This window comes from Typopeltis vanoorti, chromosome 13 (assembly GCF_054136105.1).
Source record: "Typopeltis vanoorti isolate ZY-2024b chromosome 13, IOZ_Tvanoo_1.0, whole genome shotgun sequence".
NCBI lineage: Eukaryota > Metazoa > Arthropoda > Arachnida > Uropygi > Thelyphonidae > Typopeltis > Typopeltis vanoorti.
In genome coordinates this window covers 15014495-15040753 of record NC_143561.1, presented here as the reverse complement: position 1 = coordinate 15040753, position 26259 = coordinate 15014495, and the positions used below count along the sequence as shown (strand labels likewise).

At 35.6% G+C, this 26259-nt stretch overlaps 1 protein-coding gene across 3 annotated transcripts in view; it reads left to right on the top strand.

The window, feature by feature from the left end:
• The window catches only part of LOC150099945 (ATP-binding cassette sub-family C member 1-like), a 317694-nt gene that overhangs the window by 51929 nt on the left and 239506 nt on the right, over positions 1–26259 (top strand). For all 3 annotated transcript variants that reach the window (XM_090403116.1, XM_090403115.1, XM_090403114.1), the window contains exons 6-8: positions 1212–1273; positions 11469–11600; positions 19431–19622. In XM_090403116.1, coding sequence (XP_090259242.1) covers positions 1212–1273; positions 11469–11600; positions 19431–19622 — 386 coding nt within the window. The remainder of the gene's footprint in view (positions 1–1211; positions 1274–11468; positions 11601–19430; positions 19623–26259) is intronic.

Below are 26259 nucleotides of genomic sequence, written 5' to 3'. Positions count from 1 at the left end.
TTCCTTGTTATCCTTATCTGTATACAGAAAACCTACCACAAGGGGAAGATTTTAAATGCTGCTTCACACCACCATCCATTGCAAAAGATAGGCATAATTAAAACTTTATGAGACAGGACATATAATATATCAAACATGTCATTTAAAAGGAAGGAAGGAAGAACTGCACTACCAGAAACAGAACCTTGTACTTGATAATTTTGAACCCATGACTATCAGAAAAATTCTTAATACATCTCCTGCAACTTCCTTACTTAAAACAAGATTTCAAGAATGCAATCATGCTGCCTTACATCAAGAATGTCAAAGTGGCTGCATTGCTCCACGAGTACAACATAAAAGTAGCTTTTTTTATCTTTTATAAAAAAAAAATATCAAGATATCTACATCCATCAAAACCTCCACATCACCCCATGAAAAACCCAGGTGCCTGTGAGATTCTTTGCTCTTGTGGCATTTGTTATGTAGGCCACACAGGAAGGTCAGGAGAAATCTGTATGTCTGAACACAAGATGTCAAAAAAAAAAAGCATAAATCAGACCTGGCATTCTACACAATCACTACTGGCCATAAAGTACTCTGTAATATATGCCATTTTTGTTTGTTGCAAACAAAAATGGCATATATTGATAACTATTTTACAAGAAAATTTGAAGAAGCCTTCACAAATGCTTAAGATCCCTACATAATGTAATAAAAATCTAGGCTTAATTTTTCATCAAGTATGGTCTGCTTTCACCAAAACTTTAACTGCCACAGACCTAGGATATAGCATGTGTGATAGCAACAATTAGCAATGTTCCAATATGCATTACAGTAAATAATCATTTGTATTCTGGTTTATCAATTATATTTAAGTTTTGAAGCTATCAAAAAACATGTAATATATGTAATTAATAGACTTTTTGTTGTGTAAAACTTTCATGTACCACTACTCCTGATGGTGTAAGTCTTACAACGTATGAAACTTGTTGGGTTTTAATTGCTTGTTTTTAATAAACTCCTTATCTATGTTATAATGTGGTCTCAATACCAAATCTTCCCATGGAACTGCTTAACTACAGAAACCATTAAAAAAAAAAAAAAAAAAAAAAAAAAAAGTAAACTGTTAGATTTTGTTTTTTAGTTGTTTATTCTATTGAAATTTATAATGAATATATGAATATGCATTATTCTTGTAATCTAAATATTTTTTTTTTTTTGTTTTCCAGGATAACTGTCCACTCATAAGAGCATCCTTATTTTCTAGACTGACTTTCTTTTGGATAACTGGGTAAGTTATATTTAGTTTAGAATAATTGGTTGTGTGGGAAAAAATGGTTTGTGAGAAGAGAGAAATATAAACATAATTATAAGACAAAGCTCTAAAAAGTGTACTACATACGCGCCTCCACTTGCTTATTGCGTGTGTGCACACCCATTGGATATTCCCTTTTGACTTAAAGGGACAGTAGAGAAATATTAAACCATGCCTGCCTAGAATAGGTAGCCTTCCAAAAGTTCACCAAAATATCTCATTTAGCCCATTTTGTGTGTGTGTGGGGGGGTCATACTAACCAAATTGTAGGCACCTCTGAAAAATTCTCTTTAAAATGATTTATAAAGTACTGTAAATTATGTGAATGCTTATTAACAACTCTTTTATAGCCTAGTCCACATAAAATAGGTAACTTAAAATTGCTGCTACATGGCAAAATTAGACTGAATTCATCTAAGCTAAAATATGGATAAGGAAAAATATGTTCTTGTTTCTCTCAAAATAAATCCTAAAGGACTAAATACACCTATTGCAATATTCATACCCTTTGGAATGATTAGAAAACCTCATCTACTATGATTGTATTTAGTTATGCTGTCAACGTTCAACTTAAAAAGACAAAGATTAATAACAGCAGAAATGAAGTTTATGAGAAAAACTGCAAAGTATACTCTATTTGATCACAAAAGAAATGAAGAAATTATGAAAGAATTAAACATCATGTTGGAGGCTTAATGGATTGTATACAGCACTCAGAAAGGATTAAAAACAATTTAATTCTTCCTATATTTCGTCTCAGTCAGACATCTTCACGGATTACAAAAAAACTAATGTAACGTAAAAACAAATAACAAACAATACTAAGCCCAACCACGTGAGTGACACTAAAGTCCTATCTAGGTGGAGCGCCCTCTAAGGGAGGTTGTAGGTGGCCTGGAATGTAAAGTGGGACCTCTGGTGGTGATTAAGATTTGGTTGATTCCTGAGAGCTGCTGCTGATTCTAAGAATAGTCTTTCTCTTTTGAATTTGCTGTGGTGGAGCATGGTGGTTTTTTCCCATGAGATCTTGTGGGTTGTATCCAAGACATGGTCAGCCAGGCCTGACTGACCTTAGTTATGGTTGCAGATGTATGACTTTAATTCCTTCAGGCAGATAGTAGCTGATCTGCCTGTCTTAGCCAAGTACGCCAGTTTACAGGAACAGGGTACTTTATAGACTCCAGGCACTGAGAGAAGAGGGAGCTGATCTTTTGTAAAGTGGATAAGGGTAGCATGTTTGCTGTGGGGCTTAAATGCTGTGTGTAGGTTGTACTTTTTCAAGATCTTGGCTATTTTTTCAGATGTGCCATGGATGTAGGGTATGGTGATGGTATTTCTAAACTCTTTTTGAAGAAAAGACCGGGGAATGGGGGAGGACCTGATTATTTTTTTAATGTTGTGATCGCTGTAGCCATTGGAGAGGAAAGTGTTGTGTATGTGGTCAAGCTCAGTTGTAAGGGTGGTTCCACGAGCAAAGATTGTGGGCTCTCTTGGTAAGAGTTTTAATAATGCCATATTGTTGAGCAGGGTGGTGGTGGGAGCGTTTGTGGATGTATCTGCCCCTGTGTGCGTGGGTTTTCTATATACCGTGAAGGAAAGTGTACCGTTGGGAAGGCGTGTAACTAAGGTGTCTAGGAAGGGTGAGCAATTGTTCTTTTCCTTTTCCATAGTGAACTGGATTCTTGGATTTAGGCCGTAGAGGTGACTGAGGAAGGCGGCTAATGTGTCTGGGCCATGAAGCCAAATAGAGAACACATCATCTACATATCTTAGCAGATAGAAGGTTGAGAGGGGCTGAGTTTAGGGCTTGTTTTTCAGAATCTTCCATATAAAAATTGGCAAGAGGGGGGAATCCATGGCGGTTCATTTTATATGCTTATAGATTTTGTTCTTCCAAGAAAAATAACCAGAATAGATGGCAAAGGAAAAGAGATCTAAGATGTCAGAAGGAAAAACCTTTTTTTAAGAGTGTTAAGGTATCAATTAAGGGAATATTGGTAAACAATGAGGAGATTTCAAAGCTTACCAATATGTCTGTGTTATTTAAGGTTAAATTTTCTATGAGGGTTTTGAAATGGGTAGAGTTTTTTATATAGGATGTGGAAAGTCCAGTGAGCGGGTCAGATTTGTCCAGCTGTTTTGACAGTTTGTAGCAAGGCGAGTTAGTGGCATCTACTATAGGTCTTAGTGGGGAATTGGGTTTGTGGATTTTGGTAAACCGTATATTCGAGGAGGACGGGAACAGAAAGGTTAGAGTTTTTTTGTAATTTCTGGGGGGCACATCTGAAAAAATAGCCAAGATCTTAAAGTACAACCTACACACAGCATTTAAGCCCTACTGCAAACTTGCTACCCTTATCCACTTTACAAAAGATCAGCTCCCTCTTCTCTCAGTGCCTGGAGTCTATAAAGTACCCTGTTCCTGTAAACTGGCATACTTTGGACAGACAGGCAGATCAGCTACTGTCTCCAGGAACATACTGACTTATGTTCCTGGAGGAACATAAGTCATACATCTGCAACCACAACTATGGTCAGTCAGGCCTGGTTGACCATGTCTTGGATACAACCCACAAGATCTCATGGGGAAAAAACCACCATGCTCCACCATAGCAAATTCAAAAGAGAAAGACTTCTTAGAATCAGCAGCAGCAGCTCTCAGGAATCAACCAAATCTTAACAAATATGATCTTATCATATTTGTTAATCCTACCACCAGAGGTCCCACTTTACATTCCAGGCCACCTACAACCACTCTTAGAGGGTGCTCCACTTAGATAGGACTTTAGTGTCACCCACGTGGTTGGCTTAGTATTGTTTATTATTTGTTTTTATGTTGCATTAGTTTTTTTTGTAATCCCTGAAGATGTCTCATTGACTGAGACAAAATATAGGAAGAATTAAATTCTGTTTTTAATCCTTTCTGAGTGCTGTATACAATCCATTATGCCTCCAACATGATGTTGTCACAGCACTTAAGCCTTTACACATGGAAAGAATTAAACCAAGAATCAGTAATAGAAAAAATTAAAAAATATAAACATAAATGGATGGAACACGTTCAAAGAATGAAAATAGAAAGATTACCAAAACAAGCCTTAAAGTACAAGCCATTAGGAAAAAGAAAACCAGATATGCATGATGAAGACTAATACATTTATTCCAGCTATGCTCCAGCGCCATTATCCTGTCCCTGTAGTGGTTCTCGGTAAGATCTGCAAAATACCCCTCTACAGTTGCAATCGCCTCTTGATTTGGAAAAAAAAAAACTCTGACCAACGAGGAAGAGTTTTAGTTTTGGGAGGAGATAAAGTCAGAGGGAGCCAACTCTGGGGAATAGGGTGGATGTTCCAACAATTCTTAGTGCAGATCCCTTAATTTTCCCATTGGCAAAACACCTTTGTGGGCAGGTGCATTGTCCTGATGAAAGATGATTCTTTTCTTCTGCAAATCGGGTCTTTTCTCACAAATTTTTTGTCTAGTCTGGTTAAAAGATCGGAATAATATTCCCTGGTTATGGTTTTACCCTTTTCAAGATAATTAATAAACAAAATGCCTTTATCATCCCAAAACAGATGTCATGACCTTTTCTTGCTGATGGAACTGACTTTGTTTTCTTTGGTGCTGAACAGCTGGCTTCTGTCCGTTGTTTGGATTCTGGTGTGTCATGGTGAATCCAAGTCTCATCCATAGTAATAAATCTACACACAAAATCAGTTTTATTCTTGTTAAAATGCTCCAAGCACTGTTCAGAGATTTTCGTGCGAGTGCATTTTTGATCTGCTGTGAGCAAGCGCTCCACCCATCACTTGCGCAAAGCTTTTTCATATGCAATTCTTCATGCAAAATATTCTACTCATTCTTTTGAAATGCAATTTCATGCAATTTGACTCGCCAGTCATCCAATACCATATCATGCACTTGATCAGTGATTTCTGGTGTTGTTACACTTTTTGAAAGTTTTTCATGTGGATCATGTTCAAGACTCGTATGGCCGTGTTTAAACTCAGCAGCCCATTTCTTAATTGTTGAAAATGAAGAAGAGTGCCCATAAACTTTTATATAAACTTCGAATCTCTTTTGTCATTAAACCTTCTTTTACAGTAGAATTCTATAACTGCACGATACTCAATTTTACCTAAGTTGGTACAGATGTACCAACTTAGAAAATAAAATCTTGGTGATAGTGTTGCCATCTATGGTTGAGGCCCAGAACATTTCAGACTACCCTTGTATCTGTACTTTTTTGCATATCAGTTCCTTCACATCATTGCCATGATCCCTTATGCTGTCTTTAGCAGTCTTCCTGAAAAAAAAAAAAAAAAAAAAAAATTAGGTTCTTGTCCACCATCCTCAGATCCCTCATCTCTTCTGCCTAAGATATCCCTACTAATTGTATACTTTGCATCCTAAATCTGCTTCCTGAATTTTTAAACCTTACACTTTGCAACATTAAGCTGGAAACCTTGACTCGCTTGCACGTTCACCCAGTCTATTCAAAATCCTTCTTCAAAATATGTGCTACTCATAGTTCTTTCCAACTTTGCATCACTGCAAGCAAATGTGTGTGTGTGTGTATATCACAATTCAAATATTTCTCAGCATTAGTGAACCAACCCCTCTCGTATGGTGCTCAACATAAAAAAAAAATAAATAAATAATGGTGTATTGGTCAAACAGCAATGGCTTCAAAATAGACCCTTAGGGCACACCACTGGTACTTTCCTCTTCTCAGGTATCACTTCATCATACACAACTTGCTGATACCCGTTAGAGACAACCATTCTCCAAACCAGCACAGTAATATGTAATCTAATCCTGTTTGTCATGTTGTAGTCTATCAAAGGGCTTTTTTACAAAAATTTAAATATATCATGCTGCATGCATCTCCCTTATCTAATGCATTTGTCATCTTGTTATAATAATAAGATTGTTAAAACAGTCTTTTATCAACCCTGTGCCATCTATCAAAGAGAAATGCTGCTATTGTTAACCCAATTCAAAATTATTGGTTATCATTACCCTCTTTACATTTTAACAAAACTTCCTGACACAGAAGCCTATAATTCAAAGTCTGGGTCTTATCACTTATTATGCAGAACAATTTTGCACTCCTTTCTGCTCTTTGGAACTTAGCCCAATCTAGAATTTAGGTTAAAATGGTTCATCGGTGTTTTAACTCCTTGAAACAAATATGTGGTGATATTATCAAGCCCTACAGCTTTATTAACATAAAGTTTATTCAGTTCTTCATACTTGTTCATTCACTATCAATGCCTCCCTTCTCAGTGCACTCAAGTTCTGCATAATGTGACATTCACAAGAATCAAATACCTTTTTATGAATTGCCCATTTAATATCTCAGCTACATCCTCTGCAGTAGTTATCATTCTGCTATTTTCACCAACCAATATCATCCTTCCATAATTATTTTTTCTTTTCTGAGGACATATTGAAAAAAATTTCTCTGATTCTCCGACCTTCCCTTCTGTTAGGTTCAATGGCCTGTCATGTTCAAGTAACTTGACTTCTTAGAAACCTTGTACTGCTTATGATAGGGCTGTTAATCCATCCTATCTTCATTGTCTGCTATGGCTATAAATTGTGTATATATTCTTCTGGCCAGTTTGCCTGTTTTGTTGGATGAAAAATCATTTTCGGAATGAAAAACTGCCACTTCTGTAGCAGTTTTTTCTCCAAGAAACTGACTTCCCTTCTGTTAGGTTCAATGGCCTATCATGTTCAAGTAACTTGGCTTCTTAGAAACCTTGTACTGCTTATGATAGGGCTGTTAATCCATCCTATCTTCATTGTCTGCTATGGCTATAAATTGTGTATATATTCTTCTGGCCAGTTTGCCTGTTTTGTTGGATGAAAAATCATTTTCGGAATGAAAAACTGCCACTTCTGTAGCAGTTTTTTCTCCAAGAAACTGACTGGGTAAGTTGCCTTCATTTGAAAGGTCATGATAAAGGTTCTTTGCATCCTAGATGTAATTAGAACTAAGATCTTTCTAACCATAGGATATTGAAATTGATTGAACTCCAGAAGCTCTTTGAAATTCCAACTTGGATATGAAATCTATTGAATGGAAGATTCTCAATTCCATTACTTTAAAACCAAGAATTTCTCAGATAATGTTTGATTTTCCATCAAACCCTCTGTGTACATCCCTTAAGGATATCACGAAATGGATATCTATTCCCCTCTGCTCCAGTTTACATACTGCAGTTCTGTGTGGTATCCTATCACATATATGCTTTTGTCAAGTTATAGCACTATCATAATGTAGCCATTTCATATATCTAATTTAACTGTTACTTTGTGAAGTAACTAATACTGAAGCAAGACCCAACTCTTCAACTGCTGTGCTACCCTCCATAGAGTTCTGGATTTAACAAACTGTTGTAATAGCTTATTCCTTAGTAATTCTTTCACTTGAAATTCTTCTGTCACCCTTCTATTTCATAAACGGCCTGGTCAGAAACAGTGCCAGTTTTCATTCACCTTACACAGGAAGTGTTTAAGATTTTGTGATATCTTAAGCACTTCCAGTCCAGCTTATTGCAGACCTGAAGTGGCATGAAAAAGTTCTGTTTGGTCTCTAGAGTAGAGCTTTGACTAAATAAAAAAAAAAAATAATAACAATAAAAATTTAATACAAAGGAAAAAAAAAAATTAGGTTGCTTATGGTACAAACTTTCATGGGCGGGGGACACATACACACTCATCTTGCAACATAAAGGAAATCCCATAGTTGTTTTCATTAAGCTGTTCAGTTAATTGCTTGTCTGATTTTGTCTTATTAATGGCCCTTCTTTCTCATACTTCTCCTTTATATCTGCATTCAGATTATCTTCTCTTTGTCTCTCCCTCCACAGATTTTTTTTTTTTCAGATCTTGTTTAATGACGCTACTCATTCAATTTCCACCTGCTTTATCCTTCCCTCTAGCTATGCAATTTTATACTTGACTATTTAAGAATTGCTGACTTCCTTCCTTCCCTTGCAGATTCTTGCTTCATTATGGTGTTTCAGTCTTTCTTTCAGCTTGTTATAATATTAATTAGCTTTGCAGTTTTACATATTCCTCTGCTTAACTTAAAATTCCACATGCTTAACCATTTCTCAAATCAACCTTGATTATAATTCTCTAGTATTGTCCAATAAAATTCATGACAGGCAATTGTTCAATTCCACTGCCTTGCTATCATCTTTGGCTTAGCCACTTCCAATTGCTTCACTCTTCTTTCTCTCCATCCATCTTGCCTATATTAAAAAAAATTTCATTAGTTTTGAATATTTTGGAAAAATTATAGCTAAATGGCTTCACTATATGTTGTTATAGTCCCCTTATTATAGTCCCCTAGCTACAAAATGAAAAAAAAATTTTCTTTACAGGTTTCTCATGTCTTGCTTAGCTGGCTTCTTCATTTATCTTTCTTACTATGCTCGTCACTGTATTAGCTTGTAGTTTATTCCCTGTAAAATCATCCACCCACTCTGTTTTTTCAATAATGCATGCTTCTTTCTCCATTAATATTTAATGTGTTCGCTTGTATTTTATTTATCCTACTCACTCTAAGTAAATAGTATACTATTGCCATCTTAAATTTTTCTGTTTCCCAGAAGCAGTAATATCCTTTCATTCTAGCTCCTTGCATCGTGATATCTGTCCAAGCAGTCTGTTTACCATATTCATGCTATCCTGGTTCCCCATTCTGTAATGTAAATGCCACACATAAAAGGTGTTAAAACTATAGAACATTTGTGTTAGGCTAATCAGATCTTTTGTCCTAGGATACCAAACATAGATACTCCTATGGACATGTCATGCCTCAGTAAATAGGATAATGGCCTCATAATCAATAATGAAAATCATCTTCCCGATAAACCTAATAATAATCATCTCTTGTCAGTGGGATTTAAACCTGTCTGGTTGGATGGCCATGTGCCTTGCCAATCTACTCACCTCTCAGGGGTTTTGTTTAACCATGTGATGTTCCAGCCCATATTTTTCTTAGTCCACACATGAAAGGTGTCAAGACCTGTAACACACTTGCCATATTTGGTCAGGTGATTAGAGAGAAAAATAGAACCTATTAATGTGTTTCTTGAAGAGTAAGAGACTGTATTCTTTGGAGAAAAATGCAATGGGAAGATTCTTTCAAAGAACAGAGGTATGTGCAATGAGAGAAAAGAAAGAAGTTGGTTTAGTGAGCTTGGAGCTGAATAGTATGTGGATGTTGATCAGCATAGTCTATTATCATACATGATAGAGGGAAGTGGAGGAATTTTGCTGGCAAGTTCACTGGAGCAGCATCTGTGGAAAAGTGATTGGAGCGAGTCGGTGAAGTAATCTATTAAGCAAATGCTCCTTTGGAGCAAATTTCAACCAGATTTGAATTAGAGCAATTTCTCTGCATATCTTAAGCATAAAACAAGAAATTATCCAAAAGAAGAACATTTAATATTTATAATTCTTAAGAACCAGTATTTACTTCATATTGCTTACATTTCTGATTGAATCAGTCTATCTAGATCTTGGTCGTTCTTTCTATCTTAGCATCAGACAGCTGTTTTGCTAACCTTCCCTTTCTTATTCTGTTTAAGTGATCATACCACATATGCTAACAATGACAAGTTCCTTCCTAATATCTTGATTTTTAAAAGTGAAGATGATTCCACCAATGATGGCATCTGTTCAAGCCTCTAATTTTTCTTGGAACTTTCATATCTGTGGTTTTTAATCAGATCCATAACTTTAAACTGATTTGAACACTGTCTTTTATACTGCTAATTTTAATATTTTGGCTAATTTCTTATTCTGTTCTCTGTTTTCATATTTAATTTGCTATCTTCACTAAAAACTGCCCAAATAGCTGAAATATTTTACTTGTTCTATAAGTCCTCAATTGGAATGCAGCTGCTAGTTTGTTCTCTTTTTTTTTTTTTTTTGCTGATTTTTATGCCAAATCTGTTTCTGCTGTTATTCAGTTTAGAGAATCCTGAGACTTTATTGGATGTGTTTAGGAGTCCATCTGCATAAAGCAAAGTGAAGTTTGCTACCTCTGATTCTAAATAGCAGGTTTAATGTCACATTTTCTTAATGCAATCCATATAGATAATGAATAAGAGTGGAGATAGTGTTCACCCTTGTCTTACATCTGATTTTACATTAAACTATTCTTCAGTTTTAACTGCTGACTTACAGAGCAATACAGTCTATATTTAAGTTATGTTTCCATTTATACCATATAATTGTATCAGTCTTATCTGGAACACTTAGTAGAGAAATATCTTTAATTTCCACATCCAGTTTTATTCTCTTTTTTATAATGGGACCTACGAGAGCTATGCCCCAATCATCTGGAATTCAACCTTCTGAATTATGCAGTGTAGCCACTACAAAACTTATATACCTCCCATATTTGAACATTTTTGGCCAGTATCTATTCTAACTGCCTTTCCACATTTCAGGCTTTTGATAGGTTTTTCTATCTTAAATATTGATGTGTATTCCTGTTTGCACTCACTTGAATATTTTCTACTACATTTAACAGTAGCTCAACATAATTACTTCAGACATCTAGAACATCCTAATTTTCAGTTTTCTTGTCACCTTTATCTCCTTCATTCATTCATTCATTGTACAGTACTCCTTCCTTTGTTTCTATGCTGCTTTTTTTTTTTTCTCTCCCAATAGCCTCCAGAATGTTTTGCCATCCTCCAGTATCTTCATGGGGATGGTAATAGGCTATACTTCACCTTTCATTAGTGTGATTTTACGGAACTGTTCAACTTGACAGCCACTTTTTATAGGGGAAAGGGAAGGATGTTATCTCTTTGGAGATAAACAGGTCTGATCAGAATCATGTTCTTTTAATGAAATTTTAAAACTTTAAAGTCTTATATAGGCTTTTCCTTAAGAATAACCTTTTCTCAATTATTCATGGGAATCAAATTTCAGTAACCATAATCACCATTTTGTTTTGAAATCATTTTGTAAATTATTTAAAATTTTTATGCAAGAATTGTTAAATTAAAAATATTTCACAAAACCTCTGTGAAGTTTTTATCTGCCTATGATATCTGATGTTTGCAGTTTTTTCTTTTACGTATTTTTTTATAGATGCTCTTTATAAGATGAAAAAATATATTTTCTGTTCTAGAATTTTAAAGCATGGATTAAAAGGTACACTGACAGTAGAAAACTTGCCTCCAGCATGTCCTGAATTAAAATCAGAACGTGTATCTAAACGGTTTGATCGTGCTTTCACTCAGAAGAATCAAAATCTTAAAAGGTAATAAGAATGTATACTTTAATATTTTTTGTTTTCTCCATTATCTCATTGTTTAGTAGAGAGGATCCTTAGTTTAGATGTAATTACTGTGGAGTAGAAGGATGTTGAAAATAATTAGTGGTATTAGATTCATTTGTAGTAGTTTGAGAGAGAGAGGGAGGGTTTGCTTGTTTAGTGCTTATTTTATATTGTTTGGCATGGTGCCAATACATAACAGAACAATAGTGGCCAAGATGCAACTAGGTGAGTTTAATATTAGGGATTTTCTTCAGTACTGTATGTATGAGACATCTTCTTCATGAAGAGCAAAAAGATTTGTGCACAGGAAGAGACTGGTGTAGCCATGTGCTGGCAAGTGAATGCTAGAAGTGCAAGACAGGTGAGAAGAAAAAGTACACTGGAAGCAAGCAAAGTATGACTGATAACATGAAATAAGTAATGGAATATCTTTCATAAGAAAGACAAGGTGGTTAAGAGAGTTAGTGAGAGAGCTTGTTTGTAGGGGAGTTTTCCCAGTGCAAAGCTTGAGCTGAATGATTGGAAAAACAACTGCAAGTGGTACAGCAGAGAAACAAAAGAACTGCTGTAATGAGAGCGAATGCAGTCTGTAAGAAGGATGCTAAGGAGAGTTTTATATGATGATCGATGAGAGCATAATATAATGAAATAATGTTCCCAGGTGCAAAGATTTGAAGATATTGGTGAAGCTGTTAGGATGCAGAGAGGGAATATGAAAGAAATGACTGTTTTGCAGATATGATCTGGGGAAAAAAAAGTATATGGTATGAAAGAATTACTGCAAGAAGTGTAAAGAAGCATAAGATTAAAGATTGGGATACCAAAGGCTTTTTAAGAGAGATCTTTTCAATATCAGTTCCTCAAGAAACTGATCTTGAAAAAAATACTGGAACATTATCAAAAGTAAGAGGGATTGAATTAAGATCTTGTGGGTAATAACAGGACTCTTTTAATAGCATTAAAATTCACTAAGTTAAATTCACCCCCACTTGAGAATGGTGAGGAGATCAGTGCTTAAAACGGTGGTTTTGGCAGATCTTGAAGTTTGTCATTTGAGTACTATACACGATCTCTCTGAAGAGGAATGGAGAGTACTGTTCATAAGCAAAACCAAATAGAATTTGATATCAGAGAGGAGATTAATGTAAAAGCGTGCAGGTGAGAGTGCAGAATAGCATTGATAAAGAAATTTGAAAGCCATTCATGACTTTCAAAGAGGAAGCTGGAAATCCAATCACAAAGTTTAGGAATGAATCTTTTTGGAGGTTTAATGGAGTATTGACAGCTCTAAGAAAGGATTTAAGAACTAATTTTATTTTAAGAACTTCCAATATTTCGTCTATCACTGAGACATCTTCAAGGAGTACAAATAACACGACACATGCAGGCAACACAATACTCAGTGAAACACTTGGCTATGATGACTCTAAAGTCCTACTAGGTGGTGCAGCCTGGGATGTAAATTGGAACCTCTGACGATTAGTGGTTCCCAGATTTTGGGAAGTTTTTTGTGGTAGAGCAAGGTTGGAAAGCATGTGAATGTTTTCCACCCTTGCTCTACCAAAAAAAACAAGTGTTTCATGAGCGAGTGCAAAAGTAGGAGAAAGAAGTGACCTATATGAAGGATGTAATGCAGGATTGTGAATGTGCTGTACAGAAAATAGTGGAAGCAGTGAATGATAGTATACCAAATATGAATCAGAGTATGAAGAAAGTAAATGAAAGTGTTAATGTAGATGATGAGGTGACAGTTCAGAGAGAAATAGCATGCTTAAGCACACTCCTTCACAGGACAAAATGTGAGCTTGAATGACTAGAGAAATGATTGGTGTGTGGTATAGCAAGAATGAAAGAAAAGTATAAAAGCATTAGAAACTGGGAGTAAAGAGAAAGTAAGATAATAAGAGGTATACATAATGAGAAAATGATGCAAGCATGTTTTCCAAGTGTGAAGATCAAGGATATTAGTGAAGCTGTTGGTCTGGTCTGCAAAAGGAAGAAGTGAAAGAATTGATTGTTTTGGCAGGCACAAATGATTTGAAAGGTGAGAAATATGATGAGAGATTATATGAAAATAAAAAGTAAGAAAGTAAAGATTGTGGGTGTGCTGCCTTGGTATAATAAGACAGAATTGAGAAGTGCCATGATTGTTGAATCACTGAGAAGATTGTGCAAGAGGAATGGTATGGAGTGAATTTAATGGACATAAGGACTTGTATATGCCTAATGCATATGAATGGTTTCGTAATTAATGTATACAGAAAACGTTCAGTGATAGTTTGGAAATGCAAAATCAAATAAAGTAAAGATACTGGGAGGGGATGCAATCAAGCATGTGTCTGGCCAATACTGGGACAAATGAGTGAGAGTACAGGAATGGTATTGCAGAAATAACCATCCCTAGGATAAATAAATGCGAGTGCAATAGTGACTGTGTGAACCAGTGCATGCAGCTTCTCAGATTTAGAATATGAATGAGCTGGTAATGACATTATGTAAGAATAACTGTTGCCTAAGGATGTTGGCATGCATGCACATGAATACCTGATGTATTGGAAATAAAGCGGAGGAGTTGTTGGCATTGGTCAGATTGACTTGGCCAAAGATTATTGGCTTCAGCAAGACCTGGTTGACAGAAAATTTAGTCACGGGGATAGAATGTAAGTGATTTTCTGTTTTTAGTAAAGATAGAGGAAATAGGGTAGGAGGAGGGGTATTGATGATGGTTGAATTTCAACCAACAAAAATAGGAGTTCAAGAGATGGTTTATTTGAGGCTATCTGGTGTGAGATGGAGGTCAATAGGACAAAGTATATTGTTGATGGCAGATTAGCACAATGAGTGCAGCTGAGCATTTATCATGGGAGACTTCAACTATAGGAATATAGATTGGAAGGAGGAAATTATCAGGTAATTATCTAAAGGATAATTACCTGAAATGGCATGTGATAGAGGGTACCAGGGGCTTGAAAGGTTGAATCTGGTAATGGCATCAGAATGTATCTTCTATACATTCTGATGCCAAATATAAGTGCAGTAGCAATTCCACCTCCAATTGACCATGCAGTTTTGTTCTCTGAGGTTGCTCAACATGTGGAATTATCAATCAAGACAAGGTTTATGTGGAGCTGCAAAGCTAGCAATTATGCAAACTTAGGTGGCAACTTAAAGTAGTGCCATGGCATAAGAAGTTACAAGGAATGAATGTCAGTAGTGTATGAGAAGTGGTCAAAGATTGTTTGAGAGATGCAGTATCCAACTGCATACCCAGGGTCAGGAGGATAAACCAAGAATATAGTAAATTGAGTAGAAATATAAAGCAGGAGCTGCAATAAAAAAATTAAAAAAAAAATAGTAGTGTGGAAGGAATATAAACAAAAGTGATCATCATGAGGAATGCAAAGTGCAGGCAAGAAGGATAACTAATAGTAAGGAAGGCTAAATCAGATTATGAGAGATTAGCTAGGTAGACCAAAATAAATTCAAGAGTTTTTTGCTACATAGCAAATAAAAGAAAGAATGATTATTGAAGAATAACTTTACTCTATGCTGAAGATAGGAAAGTGACAGAAGTAGAAGAAATAGTTCAGTTACTATGTGATTACTTTGGAAGGTATCTAAATGCAGACTTTGCAGTTTGATGTGACAGAGGCTGATGTCAGAATTAAGGCAAATGAAGTGGAAGTACTCAACGTATTGAAAAATATCAGTGTGAATATGACAGTGGGATTGGATGGTATCTCAGCTTGTATGTTATGAGAATGTGCAAAAGCAGTAGTAGCCTCTGAGAAACTTGTTTAATCTTTCCTGAAAGAGGGTAAGGTTATTACAGACTAATTAGTGTCTCTTGAGTGATGGTTGAAGTAGTGGAAAAATTGGTTAAATGTAACAGAATGGGCTGGTAGGAATGATACTCTATAGGGTCAGCATGGCTTTGTGAAAGGTAGGTCCTGCCTTAGTAATTTAATTACCTTTTATAATAAGGTAACAGTGAAATTAGATAAAGGAAATGATCCTGTTGTAAAGGCATTTGTCATAATACTTTTCCATGCAGTATTCTATAATTTGAAGTAAATGAGAATGGATATGGGGCTGGTGGCATGGATGGGGATGGCTGACAGCTATCAGAGGGTGGTGTATGGTGGAGTGAAATCAAAGAGAATGAGGGTGACTAGTGGAGTGCCCAAAGGCTCTGTACGGACACTTCTCTTTAATTTGCATATTAATCACACAGTTGGAAGATTTAAGGAGGGATATTCAATTGTTTACTGACAATGAAAAACTGGGGAAGGCAATAGTTGATGTGGATATCCTGATCCTGCAGGATGATTTAAATAAATTGGCAGTGTGGACAAAGGACAGTGGTTGTCAATTTAATGTTGCAATATTGCACTTTGGGATGAAATACCAAAGTTCATTACCTTACATTTTGCAACATTATGGTACTAATTTGGCAATGCATGTCTTCCAGATCATCAGTGGAACTTCCTGTAGCAACAACCAACTATATATTTTGTTTTACTGTCATTAATCTCACACCAGACTGCTTAAAATGAACAGCTGCCCTCCTGTCTTGCTTGGAATTCATCTGCTCTCATCAGCAGTACTCCTTCCCCATCTCATGTGGGGAGGGGGGGGAAGGAGTCCCAGCACACCACTAGTCACCTGTTTTCATCTAGATTCTGCCCCTCCATATACCACTTTTTGGTATCTTCCTCTTGTGGATTTTGGGAACAAAAAAAAATATCATGTATTGCAAAAAACATTGCCATAGTAGCAGGAGATATGAATTTCATAAAAAAAAAAAAAAAAAAAAAAGATAAATGACCAAGAAAAAATAACTAAAGTACCACAAAAGGAATATACTAACCTCTTAAAAAGGAATTCACCCACTTTGTTCCATGCAATGCATCTAGGAGAGAGAATCTACATTCCAGTTTATCGAGGTATAACTGTTAAAAGCATTGAACACTTCTGTCATCTTCAGTGATTACCACATGGTAGAGGCCAAACTTGTTTTTTCAAAAAGAAAAACCAGAAAGATTTATTGGAACTTTCCATTATGGAAATTCAACTGAAATCTGAGGAAAGTGAATTTAATTGCATATAATATAATAATTGAATATAATAGCAGAAAAAGTGAAAATACAATAAATGCATGGGAAATATTTAACTATCAAAAAATCAGCTATCCCAATAGGAAGTAAAATAAAGCACCAGCTAATGGTGCCTTATTTGCAAATTGGAATGGATATGAGACTGGTGGTATGGATAGATGGCTGACAGCTATCAGAGGGTGGTATATGATGGAGTGAAATCAAAGAGAATGAGGGTGACTAGTGGAGTGCTCCAGGGCTCTATACTAGGGACACTATTCTTTAATTGTCATATTAATGACACAGTGGAAGATTTAAAGAGGGATATTCAGTTGTTTACTGACAATAAAAAAACAACAACTGGGGATGTCAATAGTTGATGTGGACATCCTGATCTTGCAGGATGATTTAAATAAATTGGCAGTGTGGACGAAGGACAACGGTTGTCAATTTAATGTTGCGAAATGTAAGTTTATTGCACTTTGGGATGAAAATATTACATACTTCGTATCATAATAATGGTACTGGATTATAGGAAATTGATGAGTCTAGGGATTTTTTTGTGTGTGTGTGTGGGGGGGGTGAATGGATATTTAAAGTTCAGCGGACATATTGCAAACGTTTTCAAAATAGTTCAAAAGATTACTTGGATGTTGAACACAAAAATAGGGAGGTTATTATCCCTCTTTATAAGGCTATGATTTGGCAACATGTTGCTTATTATACATAGATTTGGTCACCTAGGTTTCATGAAGATCAGGAGGGTGGTGGAGAGGATTCGGGGAATGAGTGACCAAGCTGGTAACAGGTCTGTGGAATATTCCCTTTGAAGAAAAATTGAAGATTTGGGTTGCAGAGGAGAGGGACATAATAGAAAATTAAGTTAGTAAAGAGATTCTATAAGATTGACATAAAAAAAAAGTTTCAGTATATGAGGAGTTGGGAGAGAACAAGTGGTCACCCCTGGAAGTTGTGCATCAATCTCCAAGCAAAGAACCTAGTCTCTGCCTTTACCAACCACATAGACTAGGTTCTTTGTTTGGAGATTGATGAATGAGTGGAATGGATTGCCAGAAGTGGTTGCGAGTTAGAATGGAGAAGTTTAAGGGAAGGTATTGATAATAGGTATTGTATGAATAATCTTAGTGCAGGTCTCTCACAAAGAATCTTTTGAATCCATGGAGATACCCATATAATGATAATGATCTATATCTTATGAATTCACTCCACTTTACAGCTATGTTTAGGGGAAATACTTGCATTTTCTGCTACTTTGCAGAAAATGCAAATATTTCCTTTGTCACAGTTCATCACCTATAGAGTAGTTAAAACATGTAGAGTAGCTATTCAGCACTCTCCTTCATAGTTCAACTTTGAACTCACTGAATGATTTCTTTGAGGGTTTTTTTTTTTTTTTTACCCTCTTAACTTTGTTCATCCATAGTGCTATATGGTGATGAACCTCTTATGTAGGGGATTATCATAAGAAAAAGAAAAAAAATCATTATCAACCTTTGATAATGATTATTCAATTAAACAGCTGGAATATATGTCAACCAACTTATGGTAGATCATTTATACCAACCCTTCAGTTATCAGAATAGCAGATTGCCTTCTTATTGTGGTTGGATAAATGATAGATTACTGTACTTCGTGGTATTGAAAGACTACGAGAGATGGATTTTTTGTGTCTACATCTTTTATTATTCATCTTTCTGGATTTTTCTATACTTACCAGTATTGACTGACTACTTAGCAAATACAGGACAATAGATATCATAGGTTACTATTTTTTTTGTTGTTGTTTGAGGAGGGAAGATTTATGTATATTTGCTGTTTTGTTTTTAGAGAAGCAAATGCCACTTTTACATCAAGATTTTTTAAATAAGTGTACTATTCTATCTGTTTTATATATATGGTGGAGTGATGGCACCTTTATACTTCAATCCCATTTATTTACTGTCAATAAGTTTCTATAAATTAAAGATGCCGAGAAATTATATTCTTGGTTTCATCCTTTATCAAATTGTAAGCAAACAAAGTTTGCATGTGAAGTGTCTTCACAATTGGGCTACTTGTTTATAGAAGCTAATGACTGCGCATCCATTGCCTTAATATTCCATAATGCAAGGTACATATCCTTACATGTATTATGCTATGCATTATGGGAAGTGCCACTACCCAGACCTGTTTTGACCTTTATTGAGATCTCATCAGGGGCAGCTTGACCTAGAAGAAATACCAAGGTTGAAGTATTGCAGAAGCATATTTCCCATATACATGTAGTCAAAAGGTATCATACCTTATTATTAAAATACTCTGGATAAGAGATAATGTTGAAAGTTTTTTGTGAAGATACTTCATGCTTAAGCTTTGTTTGCCTACACTTGGTTAAAGGGTGAAACCAAGAATGTAGTTTCTTGGCATCTTTAATTTATAGCATAACCAAGTGAAAAAAACTTTCAACAAATAAGTTTAATATCCTTTTAATACTCATTTTAATCAAAATGTCCTTAATATATTCTAATTAAATTTTCTTTTGTTTTCCATCACTTGAAGTCTCACTGGAAGTGTCTTTTTAAGGTGCATATTATCTAATTTTCATGACATGATGATATATCCATACTTCATATGACATAAGTAAAAGTTAATAATTCATTCTTTAGCTTCTACTTGTTATTTATATTTCATTGTTTATATATATTTTATTACTCAGAAGTTATGAAGCGATTGAAGAGCCACTTGACGATGATTCTGTTCCAGTTCTCTCTAATGAAGCTATAGTATCTTTTAAAAAGAGGTCACTGGTATTTGCAATTGCTTCTACATGTTGGAAATTTTTCTTCATTGGAGCAGCCCTGCAACTGATATCTATATTCTTCAGTTACACTCCTCCTCTTATTTTAAAGTAAGTTGAGTTGATAAGAAAATTATTTTATATATGTAATTGCTCCCACCTAGAATATTAAAATGCATATTAAGAAGGCAGCATATAAATACAGAGTACTGAAAAGTACAAAAACTTGTTTAGTAAATTTGAAACAATATAATTATATAAAATGTATTAGAAAATTAATAAAATAGTATTATTTTTAATAAAGATTAAAAAATTATAAAATTAATAAAAACACACACTAATAATAACAATTAAAGAAGTTTAGTTTCTCTTTATAAGATTTTGATACAGCTACATCTGGACTACTGTGCATAGATTTGGTGCATGGTAGTTGGGAATCTTTGGAACGCTACTTGTGAAAACAAGTTCAAGATTTGTGGGTTACAAAAATTGATTGGACAGAAAAGAGGAGATATGATAGAAACATAACTTATTAATGGAATTTTCTAGGCTTGATTCAGAAAACTTTTCCACTACATGACAAAGGAGAGAACGTGGAGTTGCTTATAGAAATTATGTAGGGAGTATGGTTAGCAAGAGCATTGATTTGATATCCCCCACCCCAAGTGCAGAGAATGGATTATCAGAGTTAGTTCTAAGTGTTTTGTCAGTGATTCAGTTCAAGGAGAACTATGATAGGTGTGTGAATAATGGTTAGTGTGGGACTCTGATAAGTCTTGACTCCATGAAGTTGCCTATATGATAATAGTGGGATCTCAGAGAACCTTCAGTTTAGTGTGTCCTTTTTTCTATGTTATCAGCTAAGGTAGTATTAAATGGAGAGGGAGGAAAATTAATATTGAGGAACGATCACATGGCAATAAGGAAATGGAATTTATTCATTAACTAAGAGATAACTACTTAAAACAGCCTGTTATGGAAAGGATTTTGGGAATAGAGTGCTAAATCTGGTCCATAATGATGGATAGCTACACTGGGAAGAGTGACCAGTCTTGATTTGAAATGTTGCCAAACATGTGGAATTTTCAGTTAGCAGTGTACAAGAGGTCAGTGGATGTCTAAAGAATTAGTATGTCACACTATACACCCAATGCCAACAGGATAAATCAGGTAGGAGTTAGACAGATGAGCAGTATCATCATCAGCTGGGAAAAAAATGCTGTGCTTGGTGTATAACAATAAAGGTGATCAGCAAGTACAAGACAGAAAAGAAAGAAAGACAATTACCAATAGGAAGGAAGGTAAAATCAGATTGAGAAGAAATTCACTGAGCAAGACAAAGGAAATCCAAAATAGTTATTTTACTATGGTAAGTAAAAAGGAAGAATGACTATGGATGGATAACTCAAAAGATGCTGATAGTCACAGAAGCACACAAAATAGTTGTTATTGAGTTACTATTTTGCAAGGGTTTATCACCCAAATGAAGATGTTGCTAATCAATACAGGTTGATGAATTGGAAGTACCTGAAGAGAATTGCAATGCAAACTGTTGGTTGAAGGCTATCTTGAGTATGGACATGTTATTTGAAGCTCCTTTAAGATAGGTGGTTTTTAGATTATCTGAGATTGCCAGGGAGTGACTCATTGAGAGAGGCTATACATCACCCACACCAGCTGTCATACCTTCTCTTAACTGTATTTGCATTAGATACACTCACCACTTCAACAGACAAGCTGTTCCACTCACTGCTCTGTGAGGAAAAAAAATCTCTAAATTTACTGCACACAAACTTGACTTCCATGGATGCCTCCATGTTCTCTCCCCACCTTCCATATAATGAAAAATTCCATCAGACGATATATCCTATAGCAGTGGTGTTCAACCTTTTTTACTCCGCGAGTTACTTTTCTATAAAAAGTTATTTGGCAATCTACTCTCTTATATAGATCACGTTCCCCCAACCTGATATCTGATTACGCACAAATAAACAATTAAAAAAAAATACACATTTTATTTGCGTATTTAAAAATTTATCACTTTTAATTATTTTAATACAAAAAAAAAAAAATATATATATATATATATATATATATATATATATATATATATATATATATATATTGGAATAAAATATTTATTTCTCTATTTTAGAAAACCCAAAGTTAGAAAAAAACAACAGATTGATTACAAACTCATAAGTTTTTGATTACAAACTGACCATATTTTTTTCATCTGACCTCCATGAATTCAAAGAACTAATTGTTGAAGGTCTATCCTCTCTCATACCGAAAGAGAAAGGATAGACCTTCGAACTGTGCCATGAACTCATTCAGTTTCTTCCTTCACCATACTTTCATGTAATGCATTCTATTCACCAATCGCTCTCTATGCAAAGAACCTGCTTTTCACTTCCCTGCTCACACCCTCCTTATACAGCTTCCATGGATGGCCTCTAGTTCTACTCTGTGAAATATCTCCTTCACATTAATCTGGTAACAATCCTTCAACTTATGTGTCTCAGTCATATTCCCTCTTCTTCTATTCACAAGGCTCTGTAAATTGCATTCTATTCTCTCAATCTCTCTTCCTATCTGACTTAATATTAACTTAGTAAACCTTCTCTGGATCTTTCTAAATACATCCTCATCCCCCCCTGACAACCAGATGACCAAATCTGTGCACAGTAGTCCATATGTGGCCTGATCAAAGGCTTATACAAGAGAAACAAGAGATCTTCTTGCAATCTTAGCAATGTGACCCCTAAACTTCTCTGTCCATCTCCTCCACCTCCTTCAAAATTTCTCCATTAATTGTATATTCTGCATCCCAACCTTGGCTACAAAATTTCAAGACCTTGCACTTTGCAACATTAAATTGATAGCTCCACTCATTTGCCCACTCATATAATCTATTTAGATCTTCCTGCAAAGCCACATCTACTCTACTTCTCATCATTCCCAACTTTGTATCATTGGCAAACAGTTGCACATCAGGTCTCAATGTCATTAACATACAAGCTAAGCAATAATGGTCCAAAAACAGATCCCTGTGGCACTCCGCTAGTGACCTTCCTCTTTTGGGATACTACTCCTCTATATACAACAAACTGATATCTCTCCAATAGCCGATCAGCTATCCAATTTAGTAGTCTTATCTAATCCCATCTGTTTTAGTTTAGCTACTAGCTTGTCATGTTGCAGTCTATCAAAGGCCTTTGAAAAACCACTGTATATGCATGTTCTTGATCAAGTGAATTTGTCACCTTGCTGTAATACGTAAGCAGGTTGCTAAAACATGACCACCACCTAACAAACCCATGCTGACCATTATAAAGAATACTGTTATTATCATCCCAGTTCTGAATCCTAGTCCTCATCAACTTCTCTAATACTCTGACTACATCAGATGCCCAGATTGGTCTATAATTTACAATCCTTGTCTTATCCTGCCCCTTTTTTTTTTTTTTTGAAGGTAGAAAAAATTATTCCACTTTTTATTCCTTTGGAACTTACCCTGTTTCAAGACTCATGTTAAATAGTTGTGCCAAAAGTGCCATTAATTCCATAGAGCATTCCCCTCAAGATGCATGGCAATATATTATCAAATCCTGTTGCCTTATTAAGGCTTACTTAATTCCTCATACGTTTTGCTCATTCACCATCAGTCCCTCCCATGCTGTACCCTCTATACTCCAGTTTCTCTTGATGTTGCCATCATGAGGATGAAATACACTGATAAACTGATAGTTGAATAATTCAACTATGTCCTCTGCATTGGTTACTAATCTTCCATCCCGTAGTCATTTACCCTTCTACTTGCCACATATCAATAGAACTCACTAGGACTTTTCTTAGCTTGATTGGCTAACTTCTCATACTGCACTTTTTACCAATGAGTTACCTTCCTGGCATACTCTTTGTACTCTTCATGCAACTGATCGTTACCAACATTCATCTTGTGTTGCCTCCACAGCACCTTTTTCCAGATTTCATGCTTAATCTCTTTTCATCTTACCTTGTTTAGTCTGAGTGTGTGTATGTGTGTGTGTATGTATATCTACATATATATACCAAAGGTGAAAACCTTTGTATATACTCAGACATTGCTGCTGTTAAATAGTCTTGATGCCCACACAGCATCTATATCCTTCTCATCCAAATCCTCTTTCCACACTCTAGTTCTCAGTTGTTTTGTAAGCTTTCATAATCACCAGCCTTGTAGTTCCACATATATATCTCTTCTTTATTAGAAGTTCTCATGTGAAAACTTCAAGAACCACATGGTCCTTCAAACCACTGCCACCACTTTTTTTCTCCTTGTATCCTTATAACACTCCACCAGATATATATCTCATTTTATCAATCTGCACACTTCACACCATACTGCTTCAAACCACTACTTTTTTCTCCTTGTATCTCTACTTTGTATGGACTTAATTCCCCTCTATCATCATCAGCACTCTACTTCCCTTGACTTTCCTATCTTCACAAAAAAACATCTTTTCCACTATATCTATTCCTATCAAGATGTTATTCTCATCCATGTTTACTTATTCCAACGGTTTTGGGGCACATAAACTCAATTAATGCCCCAATTTCATGTCCCTTATTTCTGATACTCCTGGAATTTGTAAATAAGCATAACTTATTTCTTGGTGTATAACTAATCCTACTCATGCTGACCTCCCACTATAACTTTTCAACTGCTCCTGTCTTCTCATCTTCTGCTTCATATTACATATACCTGGTTGGTATATCTTAGAAACATGAGCACTCATTAACAGAACAATCTCATCAGCTTCTGATACATAAGTGCCATCTGCATTCACTAAAGTTATTCTTCCATACTCATTCTTTCTATTACTTGTGGCATAACAATTTTTTTTTTTTTTTTGGATTACACTTGTAACTTTTCTGGGCTGTGCTTTATATCATGACTAAAATTAACACACGTGAACCACAGTAGTAGGTTTTTTATTACATAAATATTTCGTCCTAGGTATCTTAGGACATCACTAGTACAGTAGAACAATACTAGGAATGACACAAAGGATAGGGTGCATACATACAATGGAATCCAAATTGCATGCAGTGGTGTGTTGCAGCCTGAACTTGAATTAAATTAATTAATTTAAGTTAAGGCCTCAACGTGCCACTGCACACAATTTGGATTCCATTGCACGTATGCACCCTATCCTTTGTGTCATTCCTAGTATTGTTCTACTGCACTGTTGATGTCCTAAGATACCTAGGACGAAATATTTACATAATAAAAAACCTACTACTGTGGTTCACGTGTGTTAATTTTAGTCATGAATTCTCCACAGGGTTCTCTATATAATCATGTGCTTTATATATTTCATAACTCTTCTCGCTCTTATTCTCGTGATATTCCTTCCATATCTTGTTTTTTTTTTGTGTGTGTGTGGATCTCTTGCTTAATGAGGTTTCACCTCCACTATTTATCTGAACTCTAGGGATATATTCAGATACTGCCTCATTTAAGTACTTTTTCAAAAATTCCCATCCATTGTCAATATCTTTCCCATTCGGTAATTGACACCATTGGACTAAAGATTGTTCTCTCCTATTAAAATAACTTTCATGGCAATGTCCATGTAACGTTCAATGCAATATATCTGAGTTTTTGAATAAATTCTATATAATTTTTGTTACATGTGTAAGCTGTGGATGTTTATTTTAATGTCTAGTGCACATGTTCCATTAAAGCTATTAATAGTATTCTCCTGAGTTGGTTCATAATTTCCAGCTTTGCAGTTAGGCATGATTACTCTCACCAATTTTTAGTAATATAGTCATTTTTAATTTACTATATTACTCTTACCCTTTTGATGTTATGATCAAATATAAGAGTCTTTGACCTAGAGTTCCTCCTTTCACATGCTGCTTAAGTTGGTTGTCTCACATTTCAATAAATTCTCCTTTGTTCTTATCATGTATATCTTTGTTCTTATCAAATGTAAGGTTATGCATTTTGGGGTGAAAAGATTAGCAGCAGTATACCACATTGGTGGAACTGTACTCCAAGAGATTGATGAGGCCAGGGACTTGGGAGTGTTGGTGGATAAGGAGATGAAGTTTAGGGGGCACACTGCAAAAGTAGCTAAATCAGCTCATCAACTCACTTGGTTGTTGAAAAATACCTTGACGAGCAGAGACAAGCAAGTTATTGTACCTCTGTACCGAGCCTTGATAAGACCTCATCTCGATTACTGTGCCCAGATTTGGTCACCTCGGTTCCTTCTTGATGGGGAGGAGGTGGAGAGGATCCAGAGGCGAGTGACTAAGATGATAACAGGTCTATGGAATGAACCATATGAGAACAGGTTGAAGATTTGTGGGTTGCAGAAACTAGTTGATAGGCAGAGGAGGGGAGATATGATTGAGACATTCAAATTGCTAAAGGGATTCTATAGGATTAATTCAGAGGATATTTTTGAGATCAGGACTGGTGGTGGGAGAACTAGGGGACACCTATGGAAGCTGGGCAAGAGTGTGGTTAGCAGGGGTGTTAGAGCTGGGTTCTTTACTTTTAGAGTGGTAAATGAGTGGAATAAGCTGCCAGAGTCTGTTGTGGGTGCTATGACGGTGAACGAGTTCAAGACAAGGTATGATAGATACTGTGAGAATGTAATCGCATAGTTGTGTGGACATGATGTTTAGGGCCTCCCTCGATGAGTCTAAGGACTCCTGGAGTCGCCCCAAATAATAATAATAATGAAAT